Source organism: Parasteatoda tepidariorum, chromosome 10, assembly GCF_043381705.1.
Source record: "Parasteatoda tepidariorum isolate YZ-2023 chromosome 10, CAS_Ptep_4.0, whole genome shotgun sequence".
In the NCBI taxonomy this organism is placed as follows: Eukaryota; Metazoa; Arthropoda; class Arachnida; order Araneae; family Theridiidae; genus Parasteatoda; species Parasteatoda tepidariorum.
The window spans coordinates 14,172,514-14,186,697 of record NC_092213.1 but is presented as its reverse complement, the minus strand read 5'-3'; the positions used below and the strand labels follow the sequence as shown (position 1 = coordinate 14,186,697).

Sequence of the window (14,184 nt, the reverse complement as noted above, 5' to 3'; positions counted from 1 at the left end):
AAAAAAAATTCCATTTTGTTCAATACACCATAATTTCAAATTTCCAAGTCTCACAGAGTATGTCACTCCAGTTTTAACGTGTTATCGTTTAAGTAATACAACCTGATACAATAATACTGCATTCAAATTACTTATATTGTTCTTAATCTTATCATTATGAACAAATCTTATTATTTAGTATCAAACAATTATCACGATATAATACGTAACATATGTTGCAAACTAACTTTTTTTTACATTTCAGTTTTCAAGAAATGGCGGAAAAGGATTTGCCAGCGATGATGAATTACATGTTAAACAAGACAGAGCAGAAACAGCTATTTTATGTCGGTCATTCTCAAGGCACGACAGTTTTATTCGCACTTCTGTCGGAATACCCAGAATGGAACGAAAAGGTATCACTTGTTTTATGTTGAGTGTCCTGTTAAAGCTCTGTCACGTCCCTAATTTGTTGACAGCGGGAACATACCAAAAACCTGGTCCTGTCAAAATGGATACTGACCGATTATCACGAGAACTCCTCCAGACATCAGACTCGCGGTTACTATAGTTACGAAGATAAGCCTTTTTTGCACTCTTGTTCCCGCATAAACAGACTTTCAGATGGGAGTAGTTTAGACATTAAATGCTAATGAGTAAAAGTCACTGAAAGCGCCACCTAACGATGAAATGGCAATCCATAGAATAAATTATACGTTGCCATAGGAAAATATTCATTTCAAAACTGAAAAACTATTGGTTAAAATTCACTCTGATCATGACTAAGCGTTTGACGTACCGTAACGTCTGTTCGTAAGTTTGTCCATAAACGTATGTACATGAGCAAACGTTTCAATCAAAAATAACTATGACGAGGATACTGCAATTCTTAATTTTAAAACTGTTTTGACATTTTTAATACTACTTAATATTTTTTTTAATATTATTATTTCATTAATATTGTTTTTTTATATTTGGGCATTTTTTATAACATAGTATTATTTAATATTATTTTTATAAATCTCTACTTCTCAGACTTGCCTAAAACAAATGTGGTCGTAGCATAAAAATACTATTGCCAATTTTGCACAAAACATTTTCACTTTTGATATATGTATTTTAATATGCTGAAAAAGTTGAAAGTGGAAAAAGAAAAATAATTTTCTAGATGTAGATATCATCCTAAATATGTTTTCAAGTTTTCCTCTCCTCGCTTAAGTGGGGAAAAAACACGATATTGATTTCAACAATCGAAAGACACCTGAAATAAAACATTTTGAAACCAAAATAGTCACTAATCATTGAAACCATTTATAAAATTGGTTTATAATTCCAAAATAATTTTATGAAGAAAAATTTTTTTTCACAGTTATTTATAATTTAAATTAATTTTAATAAAACCAAATAATTGTAGGTAAAAGTAAAATATTTCCGCAAAGTTCGTTGTAGTTGAAGGTTAAGGGCCCACAATTTCGAGACCAAACGTGATTGTGGCAATGTGTTCGACAATGTGCTAAACAGCTCTTATTTCCCAGATAAGGGGATACCATCCGATTTAATGCAGTGTGGACTTGACACCACAACTAAGGATCGAGCCCAAGTCCTTCACCAGATTTTTCTTGTGGGCTTAATTTGGACCAAATTTTAAAAAATACGGATATTTCAAATTATATATTTCTTTTTTTGTTTACAATTAGATTAAACGTTTTTTTATCTAAAATTTCATTTTATATTATAACACAATAGTTGAAGAATTAAAATTTAACTTTTTGGAAACTGGAGTTAAAGTTAAATAAACTTTTTCGACTCGAACTCCAGCAAAATTTTCTTCAACTTGCCTCTGACCTTATAATTACTCAACCACTGTGTAAGCAACGAAAAAATAAATAATAAATGATATTTACATTAGCTGATATGATAATATCCAATGTTGCTTTTTTTCCGAATAGTCTTCCAATTATTAACTCATAGTATAATTATCGGACCTAACTAATTAGAGAAAGCCTTAAATACCTCATCTAAACGTTAAAATTTAATTGTGAAGTTAGAATGTTAAGTGCACTAAAATTTTTATTTAATGACATTTACAAAATCAGATGAATGTTTGAAATCGGATTATTAATACAGATTGGGGTTTGAAATGTCAGTATTACTTGATTGAAGTTAAAGTTGCGATTAACGAAAGAAAATATACATTTAATTACAACATATTTATTGACTAGCTTTCGTGTCTGTAACGACGAAATCTTTCTATCATATGTTTGATATCTCTCCGACTAGTTAGAGTGCTCCAATTTCTATATATTCTATATATTTCTATAGTACTATGTAAACAGATTACAGAAATTGAAACAATTAATCATCAATCCAAATTTCGATTCCTATTAAAGAAATAGAAGAATTCAGTAAATTCATTCCCTCTCCTATTTCGTTCGAACCGTAATCTATGTGGACGCCATTCATTTCTTTGTTCTTCTACATCAGTGTTGTGCGTGTTTGCCTTACATCTGTAGCAAATATACACAAACACTTTTCTTCAATTCTGTACATTTTAAAAACTTAGTTCTATTGAAGGGTCTTAAAAGGGGAAGATGTGAAGGGAATTTTCACATGGGTCAGAAATTAAATACGCTTTTCTTACTTAATTTGGGTCTAAGAAGAAAAAAAACAAGTATGACGCAGAATTACTTTTGAAAGATGTGGAGGGAATTTTTACAGGGGATAGAAATTAAGAACTTTTTTTTTTATTTAATTCTGACAAAAAATTATTTTCTTTTCAATTCTAGAAATGAATATTTCTCAAAAAGAAATTATTTCATTTCTTTTAATCAGTATCTTTTTTTTTTAACATAAACGCATTGACAGTTCTTTCTTATTCTGCAAAAATACATGAAAAGTTGCGAATTTAAAAAAATCTCACTTTTTTTCTTCCAATTGTTTTATTTTTAGATCAAACTTTTTATTGCTTTGGGTCCAGTGGCCACCGTAGGATACATCACAAATGCTATTAAATATCTATCTCCTCTAGCTATAAATTTCGATGTAAGTAAAATTCAAATTTACTTTGCACAAAAATTATTCTTAAAAAAAGTAGTTAAGAATTTGCTCACATTCCACATGTCCCCAATCACTTTATTTTTTATTTTTTTTGCACTGAAGACTCTGTCAAGTTCACCGCCCTTGAAACTTATTGACCACTACTCTAAAGTGACCACTTTTATCAAGAACAAAATTTATTCTTCATAATAAAACGAAATCTTTGTAACATGATCACCTGTCTTTCTCGTATCTTGACCGCACAAATAAGTCAAATTTGTCTGATACTTTTATAGTTTGTAATAATGTGACAAACAAAGGCCTCCAGCGATTGTCCTCTTGCGAATTAAGTCAGGGAAGTGCTCCTTTTTTTTAACAGAGTAGTCACCGCAAGAATGTAAGCTCAGAATCCCACGGATAGATGGCAGCACCAGCCATTTGTGAGGCAATTTTCTCAATTTAGACATAGATCTGAAGGGGGAGGAAATTTTAACCAGATCTCCGTATTCATGGTTCAGTGACGGATCACAAGACTCTCGATTCCACAGATTTTACGAACACGTATATCGCATGCACTCGGTGAGTCATGCTGAGTCCAGGATCGAACCTCACCCCCTCCAGACCGGAGTCCGATTACCTCACCACTGGACTACCACGGCTCTAATAGTACTATTGTAAGCATTTCATAAATTTATCAACAACAAAAAAACATTTTTGGAAATTTTCTATATTATTCTGTTATCGAATTTATCCCTAAATTGGTAAAGCAGTATTAAAAGCTCCCTTTTGTGAGTTGAACATATGAGAAAACTATTAAAACCTTTCGTAACAGTAGGAGGTTTTCTAACCTCTGCTATGGCATCTCATTCATACTTTTTTTTCCTTTCAACACCAAAATTTCTCGAAGTATTACAGAACATTCTGTTTTCAAAATATACAATTATCGTGGCTTCATTTGTGAACACACCTTGCTATTATGAAAATCACAACGAAATAGATGATTACCTAAATTTGAAAAATAATCATCTATACTTGAAAAAAATTTAACCTGAAGAATTCAGATTAGGCAAATGAATACGAAGAAATAAATGAGAAATAATTTTATTCGTTGATGAGATATATAACACTTCAATAAGTGATCGCTTCTTCTCGTTTTCTATTAAGTTTTTATATTTTTTAAAAATTTCAATATAAATGTTACTTTGCAACTTTTTTGCTTGTTATATACACGAGCACGAGCTCTTAAAATGAAGAAATAAAGATCTGGTGAGGAATAAAATAAATTTTCTACAACAATGGATAAATAGTCAAAGTTCAAAGCAAAAACACTGAAACAGATTTGCGAAAAAACTCTTAAATTTGCAATAACTTTCGAACAAATTGGACAGCTCGATATAAAACAATATATGTCCAATATATATCGATATAACTGTATGTTGCACAATATCGATCGAAACAAAATTCACGTTAAATTCTCAAATAAAAATGATTCTTTCAGCACGTCAAAATTTTAACTTCGTTGTTGCATTTTAGAAAGTTGCAGATTATTCAAAAATGGTATTTTTCCCCGCAACAAACTTAATAGTTTATACTTGTTTAATAGTTTATTATATATTAATTATATATTAATTCATTATGTTAATAGTTTATCTTTCTTGAACTGAATTATCGAATCTCGTTTTTTTATTTCGTCGTACTTCCTGTACTTTTTTCAACATACCTTGGTAATTTCACGTTTCTAAATCTTATAGATTTTGTGCAGCATATCAAATTATTACATAAAGCAAAAAATCGCGTAAAAAATTCAAGAAAAAAGTTTTTAAAATTGAATTAAGTTTCTAACAAAATAGCATTTCGAAAAAGAATTTGCGCTTAAGTTCCTTAAACAAATAAGGCCCTTTAAGCATGCGAAATTTCAACTCTGCAGCTGCAATCCTGGGGCCTGCAGAGCGAACCGTATGTTAATTTTTACGTCAAGTTTAACAGTTAATAATTCTCGAACTAATAATAGAATATTATTTTTTTATTCTATTCTGCTCCCTGTATACAATTATACACCGAAGAGCCATTGCATTATGATCACCCTGCTAATAACATGTAGGACCATCTTTAGCCCTCAAAACTGCTAGCACCCGCCGTAGCATTGATTCCACAAGATGCTGATAGGTAGTCTGAGGTATCTGGTACCAAGCGCTCACCAACTGGTTCCTCACATTACGAGGGGGTAGCGTGGCAGTACGAATTTGGTTTTCCAAGTAGGACCACAAATGCTCTATTGGANCTTTTGTGAGTTGAACATATGAGAAAACTATTAACACCTTTCGTAACACTAGGAGGTTTGCCAACCTCTGCTATGGCTTCTCATTCATAATTTTTTTTTCTCTTCCAACGTCAAAATTTTCCAATGTTTTACCGAACATTTTGTTTTCGAAATATATAATTATCGTAGCTTCATTTGTGAACACCTTGCTAGTATGAAAATCGTAACGAAATAGATGATTACCTAATTTTGAAAAATAATCATCTGTACTTGGAAAAGAAATTTAACCTGAAGAATACAGATTATGCAAAGGAATACGAAGAAATAAATGAGAAATAATTTTATTCGTTGATGAGATATATAACACTTCAATAAGTGATCGCTTGTTATATACACGAGAACGAGTTTTTAAAATGAAGAAATAAAGATCTGGTGAGGAAAAAAAAAACTTTCGACAACAGAGGATAAATAGTCAAAGTTCAAATCTAAAACACTGAAACAGATTTGCGAAAAAACTCTTAAATTTGCATTAACTTTCGAACAAATTGGACAGCTCGATATAAAACAATATCTGTCCAATATATATCGTAATAATTGCTGTATATTGGACAATATCGATCGAAATAAAATTCACGTTAAATTCACAAATGAAAATGATTCTTTCAGTACGTCAAAATTTTAACTTCGTTGTTGCATTTTAGAGGGTTACAGATTATTCAAAAATGGTATTTTTCGACGCAACAAGCTGAATAGTTTATAATTGTTTAATAGTTTATTATATATTAATTAATTATATTAATAGTTTATCTTCCTTGAACTACATTGTCAAATTTCTTTTTTTTTTAATTTCGTCGTACTCTCTGTACTTTTTCTACATACCTTGGTAATTTCACGTTTCTAAATCTTATAGATTTTGTGCAGCATAGCAAATTGTTACAAAAAACGAAAAAAAACGTGTAAAAAATTCATGAAAAAAGTTTTCTAACCAAATAGAATTTCGAAAAAAAAATTGAGCTAAGTTCCTTAAACAAATAAGGCTCCTTTAAGCATGCAAAATTTCAACTCTGCAGTTGCAATCCTGAGGCCTACAGAGCAGGCTGTATGGTAATTTTTACGTCAAATATAACAGTTAATAATTCTCGAACTAATATTCGAATTTTATTTTTTTATTCTATCCTGCACCCTGTATACTATTATATAGTCTTACAGTTTTTTTTTTTATAATTTTTGTTATTACTAGTACATAAAACAAAATTTCAAAATGTGCAAGTGCGTTTAATATATTATAACTAAAATATACGGCACCCCATTCTTATAAAACACTTCTCCATAATATTTGTTATTTGTATATAAATGCACGTTTCATGCGTATGAAATCCATTTAAGTACTTTCATTATAATTAATAAGCACATTTTTTTAACACTTACGAATAATAATACTTAAAATCATAGAATCTAACAATATTAAATAAAATGTAAGTAAGGAGAAATTACCAAGCTCACCTGAAGGCATAGAGATGTCTAACCCAGTGGCAAAACTATACCAAACTATACCACTTAATACTTTACTACTTACTATACCACCATACTTTGTGTAATATTGTGGTTGTTAATGCCAACCAGTTTTTTTCGCTATTTTACTTTGAAATGAATCGTATTCAATTGGATGCCTACTAGCAACAAATTGTCTTTGATAATTTTTTTTTCTGTAAGCATGTAAATCAACTTAAACACATCTCTACAGGGAAATTAAATGACTGCAAGCGACGTCACGCGTATGCCGAACATGCTCGACACACGCATGACGTTGCTCGCAGGTATCCAATTAAATCTGATCCTAAAACTAATTCAGCGTGATAGTAAACCTGAGCCTTAAAACTGTGACGTTAACACACTATGCGAAACCACGAGATTAGTTGCAAGTACCCAATTCATTTAGTGGGACGGATAAGATTGTTCCATATTACCCAGGTTTTTAAATCGTGGTATAAAGTTATTGATATAGGCCCATCTCATTTCTTTTACGATATTTATTTTCGAGCAATATTTATTCTTTAAATCAGCAACTGCAAAAAAACCAGGTTCACACTAGCTTGAGTATGAGAAATATTAAGATTTTTTCCACCCGATCGGTTACTCATATCTCACATACATTCAAAACTCAAACAACTCCACCTAGAGCCATTTTCTTTTACTAGCAACCAATTACCATTTTATGATTCATACTAGACTTAAAGTCATGCACATCTCGTGACCCACTCGCGTCACAGCGTTGCTCCCTGGGGTGCAGTAGGAATTTTAAGAATGCATTTTGGAAACATCTGTATTAGACTCCATGTATATGGCTATAGTTTCAATTCGTCAGCGTCAAACAGAATTTTTATAGCACCTTATAAAGCAGTTCCATCTGCATTAAACACACTTTCAGAGAAACGTCAGAGCTGACGTCACTTCACTTGCCTGTCCACTCGAAGTCCATCACTGATCAATCAGTTGCAGATGCAACCAATAGGAATACGTTTTTATTGGGATAAGAACACAATTCATCCAATAGGAATAATGCGAATGAAAATTGATTGAATGATAGTGGAACACTGATCTAGTTCAATCTCTGACTAGGACATCTCTATAGCTATAAGGAAAATTAAGTGGGAGATTCGAAAATTTAGTCAGCAGCCTGTATATTAAGAGTGTTTATTCCGAATAGCACTGTATAGAGATGCCTAAGCTGACGCCACTTCACTCACCTGCCTGTTGAAAGTTTATCACTGATCAGTCAGTTTCTAGTCGCAGCCAATAAGAATACGTTTTATTTCAATGTAAAATAGTGTAAACTGCTGCCATTAACGATCAACAAATGAGATAGATTGAATGGTGAAAGTCAAATGATGTAGTTCTGCCACTGGTTTGGACATCTCTGTACGAAAACTTATTATAATTGACCAGTAAAATTCTTGTCAAACATTAATGTTTAATTTTTTTCATCAGTGGTTCTTAAAACTAGTGGGATACAATGAATTCTTGCCCACTTCTGAACTTATGAAATATCTGAGTGATAAAGTATGCGAGTCGGAAGCTAAACCAATCTGCGATGAGATGCTCAAGTTGATATATGGGTGGGAGCCAAAGCAAATGAATGAGGTAAGTTATAATTTTTGTTAAGTGCAAATAGTACGTACTCGTTACAAAGCTCAAAATAAAGCAAAAATTGAACACCTCTAAGACTTCTGACCCAGTGATTGTGATTTTAGCGTAGAAGTAGGATTCAGTCTAAATGGTTCAAAGGTCTAACCTTAAATATGCTAATTACTTTTTGAAGATAATAATATTTAAATTAATGGAATTAGACACAAAACGTCTTAACTTTGAATAAACCATACCCTTTTTTTCGATGATTTTAGAGTCTTGACCCTCAGAGTCGAGGGATAATAATTCCTATCACTATCTGTACCCCGATCCAAATTGTCATAGTGTTGTACGAGCATGACCCCAGACCATCGTCTATAGCCAACAAATTCAAACTAACCAGATCTAGTCAAAATATTCCTTAAGTCTTTTGTGAAGATTTTAATCTGTTTCATTATAGTATTTTATTTTCATGGAATTATTTTAAATTTTCATTGAACTGAAATTAATAAAAAAAACACTATGAGTTAGGTCGAAACTATTAACTGGAATTTTCGGAAAGTAGGTAATCAAACTATTTGCTTTATTTAAAAAGTTGAAGCAATTCGAACTGGGTCCCCATTGGCTCCATTTCACGAAACTCTCCTCTATGTTGCACGCTTAAGATATAACTATAGGTTAACTACATTACATGTTTATTTCTTTTTTATTCCATTTAGACGAGACTTCCAGTTTATCTGTCACATTATCCATCCGGAACTTCAACTAAAAGTATAGTTCATTTTGCTCAAGTAAGTTTAATAATTTTGTGTGCTTTATATCATCACATTTAAACGATTTTCACACTTTATCTGACCAAAAACATCCAGGCCCCTAAATAAAGAAGTGGAAGAAGCATCATGGCTGTTTTCATGATTCGGCCTGGGTCCGCTAGCTCCTGTGGTTGAAAAGATGAACTCTAATATGCATCTGGAACTCTTGAACGGTACTGCTCTCCCAACTCTACGGCAATATTTCGGGAAATGCCCATTTTTTTCCAGCAGAATAACTACTGTATACACGCAAATGGAGACTTGTGCAGCCATGGTTTGACAAAATAGTTGTCTCAAGAACTGGACTGGCCTTGTCAGAGACCCGATCTAAATCTCATTGCACACCTTTTGACGAATTATAACACGAATTGCGTAAACCACCTAAACCATCCATCACTATCCTGCAATCACGTGAGCTGTAATGAACGCCTGGAAGTCAATCTTTATGGTCACCTGTCAAAAACTAGTGAAAAGTCTCCCCAGGCATTGCGGAGGCTGCCATCCATGAAAAAAAGGGAACCGGCATTATATCAATATATGTATGTCTCAGGCATGAGTGTCGGTGGCGAGGGAGACGATCGGCATATATGGCTCCCTCATTAATTAGAAATCTCTAAAATTCACCCTTAGTAATTCGGACCAATAGAGAAAAATCTCATGCATATTCTTCGATTTAAATTTAGTTAAGTTAAAAACAAATTAAGAAATTTATAAAAAAATAAATAAATAAACTTCTAGCAGATAAGAGAGAAAAGAAAGATCGATCTGCCATTTTTTAAGTGAAATTTAGAGACACATTCTAATTGTGTATTTGTCAAAATCAGAGTCAAAAGTTTTCAGTTTTCAAAAACTAAGTCAAGACCAAGTGAGATATAGGTGTCTCAGTCAGAAACTGAGACACCTATGTCTAAGCACTCTTCCAACTCATAATATCCGGATACTTATGGTCAAATGATGTTCTCTCTTTAGCTTGCATAATTTTAAATTTGTCAACGGCAATGCGTGAAATGCCCGTTAGAGTAATGCATTGTATAGAATACCTGACATTTTTAGAGGCTAATTATATAATATCACAATTATTCTTTATTTAACCTAGGCATTGTATATAATGATAAATGAGCTTGAAGCAAAACATGACTGTTTGGTGGATGTAAATCACAAAAGAATGAAACAGTGTACTATTATTTTATTTTTATTTCAAGAAAAAATAATGAATTGATGATCAAAAACGAATTTTATTTTTCAATAAATAACTTTTTTATGAAGCAAACATTTTACTTTAACCAGCTTATTTAATTGTTATCAGTTATGTCCGATTAAGAAAGATATCATGGTAGAAAGTACCAGGCAATGGCCCTTAAACTTGAAAAAAGCATCAGCGTAACAGTACCAATTAGGTTCTTCACCTTAAGCATCAATGTAGAATACTCCGGGAAATGTCCAATATATCTCTGCCAAAATTATTTTCTCTGTTAATTTTTTTTTATTAATGCATGGTGATTACTACTAATTTATGCCCTTCTTATTAAAAAAAAATTGTATAATATGAACCTATTGAAATATATAGATGATAGATGATTTTCATAGGTGAATGTTGACATTGTCAATATGAATTCGCCCCTCGTTGGTGACCTGGACGTGATCTGAACTCGCCTACCTCGACAGACACGTCCACTTTTTGAACACACCTACTTCGATGAATGGTCCACAATGAACAGTTGACTTGGGACTGCCACATTATCCACCTCCTCATGCTGTTGCTACTCAGTCTCCATGACATGCAACATCGGCCTGTATACACTCGACTGCTAGCGGCAACACGGGAGAGACCGTGAATTTAATACAGCTCTCACGATCAGAACTCTAAGTCCGGTGACCTTAATGCAAAAAGAAAATTTTCGAGTGACTTGTAATAACAATTAATAAGTGACTTGTAATAACAATTATTTCTAAAATTCATTTAAACTATCCCGAAAATGAGGACTGTCGTGTGAAAATATGGTACTATTTTTTTTAGATTCCTAATTTATACTGGTTTTAAAATATAAATTTTGAAAATCTTAATCTTAAAATATAAAATTGATATTAATTATTACATATCGATTTCAGATGGTGGAGTCGAAAAAATTCCAAAAATACGATTATGGAAAGCACAATATGGATCATTACAACCAGGTAAGTAAAATTAAAATATCCACCAATTTGATATTTTAGCGTGCCCCACTTAAATAAAACTACAATGATTTTATGTCATAACTGCACTCAAAGAAAACCAATGAAGAGCAATGTATATTATGTTAGTCTCTAATCTAAACTATAATCTATATCTAAACGATAGTCTGTATCTAAACGATAGTCTATATCTAAACGATAGTCTATATCTAAACGATAGTCTATATTTAAACTCATATTTTATATATAAACGATAGTCTATATCTAAACGATAGTCTATATCTAAACTCATATTTTATATCTAAACGATAGTCTATATCTAAACACATATTCTATATCTAAAAGCATATTCTATATCTAAACTATAGTCTATATCTAAGCACATATTCTATATCTAAAAGCATATTCTATATCTAAACACATATTCTATATCTAAAAGCATATTCTATATCTACACGATAGTCTATATCTAAACACATTTTCTATATCTGAAAGCATATTCTATATCTAAACGCATATTTTGTAGCTAAACGCATATATATCTAAACGATAGTCTACATCTAAGCGCATATTCTATATCTAAACGCATATTTTATATTTAAATGATAGTCAATATCTAAACGCATATTCTGATATTCTGTATCTATACGCATATTTTATACCTAAACGATAGTCAATATCTAAACGCATATTTTATATCTAAACGATTGTCTTTATCTAAACACATATTCTATATCTAAAAGCATATTCTGTATCTATAAGCATATTCTATATCTAAAAGCATATTCTACATCTAAACGATAGTCTATATCTAAACACATATTCTATATCTAAAAGCATATTCTATATCTAAACGATAGTCTATATCTAAACATTTCTATACCTAAAAGCATATTCTATATCTAAACGCATATTGTATAGCTAAACGCATATATATCTGAACGATCGTCTACATCTAAGCGCATATTCTAATCTAAACGAATATTTTATATCTAAACGATAGTCTATATCTAAACGCATATTCTGTTATTCTGTATCTACACGCATATTCTATACCTAAACGATAGTCTATATCTAAACGGATATTCTATATCTAAACAAATATTTTGTATATAAACACATATTCTATATTTAAACGATAGTCTATATCTAAACGCAAGGAGCTACTCATTTCCTGCTCCTCCTGGACAGGAGAAAATCGAATAATCAAAAAAGGAGAGGAAAAAATGTCCTATTCAAATAAAACAACTTCTTATTTTAGCTAATATATCCACCATGTTTATACAGGGTGTTCCAAAATTATCTTTACAACTTCAAAAATTCATAACTTCAAACATAAACAAGATATTTATATTCTGTCTTTTGCATGTATTACTGCAACTAATAAATTTTTTTTTCAATAGGCTAAAAAGTTATAAGTGAGGATGTGGACACCACAACAGAAAGCTCAATGCGTCTCGTGGTTCATAGAGACGAAATCAGATACACAGGGTCAACGGAACTTCAGGACAAATTTCCAAAGAGACCCACCATCCAGACCCTCCATCCGTGCATGGCACACAAGCTTCATGCGCACCGGATCAGTATTGCATAAAAGTGGAGCCGGACGACCCAGCACAAGTCCAGAAAATGTGGAGCGAATACGGCCATGAGACGCATTGAGCTTTCTGTTGTGGTGTCCACATCCTCACTTAAAACTTTTCAGCCTACTGAAATAAAAACTGTATTGGTTGCAGTAATACATGCAAAAGACAGAATATAAATATCTTGTTTATGTTCGAAGTTATGAATTTTTGAAGTTGTAAAGATAATTTTGGAACACCCTGTATATTACTTGAAACATATAATGACGCTCTCCATTTACTGAACCCTAGAGGACATTAGCATCAATATTACCCCAAGTTTCAATGATGGCAGTCTTAATTCTGTCACAAACTGAAACTGCTACTTGTTAACATATGCAGTCCTCCTGAGGATGACCTCCTCGTTTTCTTGGGAATGTATATAAGGTAAAAAGACAGCCTCTTCATGGCGTATGCATCCTATTATCCAGAAACCATCACTGTGAAGATTTTGGAAAGGTAAATTGGCATTGCCCTGCTGAAAAATCTATCTTGAGCCACCAATTCTCCATACAGCCTTGGGGAGCAGCTAGGTCAAGTTTACCACCATATCTGCATACTTCCTATTATCCAAAAACCATCACTGTGAAGATTATGGCAACGTAAATAGAGACATTGCCCTGCTGAAAAATCTGTCTTGAGCCACCAGTTCTCCATACAGCCTAGGGGAGCAGCTAGGTCAAGTTTGCCACCATATTTGAAACCTTCCTCCACAAATAATGTGCCTCCACCATGGAGAAGAAATCCTTTTCTTTTCTCATACTATTGTAATAGCACACAAAATTTTTTGGGTCATCTTAATTCTTTCATTTTACACCATGGGCATCGTTGAGGGCGGGATGTTCCCCTCAGTTATTACAAATCTCTGCCCCCTCAATTTCTCAAAGTAAATTTTCATGAATTATCATCCATGTAAGCTGATAAAAATTAAAAATCAAGAAAGAGATCAATGTTTCCGAAGATGTTTAGCAAACTTAGGAAATATTTTTTGTTGGGTGCAAAAATTTTGGATAGCTAGTGTGACTGTGTATTTTAATCAAAAATTCATCTCCCTCAAAAATTGAACACTCTCAATGTCCGTGTTGTTTTTTTACACTTCTTTGCATGATATAGCTTTTGGCATGGACTACTGCTAATTTTTTTTCCGCAAATTTCTTGTAAAATATATGAGACAAAG

General features: G+C 32.2%; 2 protein-coding genes across 4 annotated transcripts in view; one reads left to right on the top strand and one right to left on the bottom strand.

The window, feature by feature from the left end:
* Positions 1 to 14,184, bottom strand: part of LOC107449418 (uncharacterized) — a 314,197-nt gene that overhangs the window by 35,047 nt on the left and 264,966 nt on the right. The window lies entirely within an intron of this gene.
* LOC107446577 (lysosomal acid lipase/cholesteryl ester hydrolase) overlaps positions 1 to 14,184 on the top strand; it is a 37,899-nt gene that overhangs the window by 20,578 nt on the left and 3,137 nt on the right. For both annotated transcript variants that reach the window (XM_043053970.2, XM_043053971.2), the window contains exons 4-8: positions 245 to 395; positions 2,929 to 3,021; positions 8,264 to 8,416; positions 9,121 to 9,192; positions 11,323 to 11,388. In XM_043053970.2, the coding sequence (XP_042909904.1) occupies positions 245 to 395; positions 2,929 to 3,021; positions 8,264 to 8,416; positions 9,121 to 9,192; positions 11,323 to 11,388 (535 nt within the window). The remainder of the gene's footprint in view (positions 1 to 244; positions 396 to 2,928; positions 3,022 to 8,263; positions 8,417 to 9,120; positions 9,193 to 11,322; positions 11,389 to 14,184) is intronic.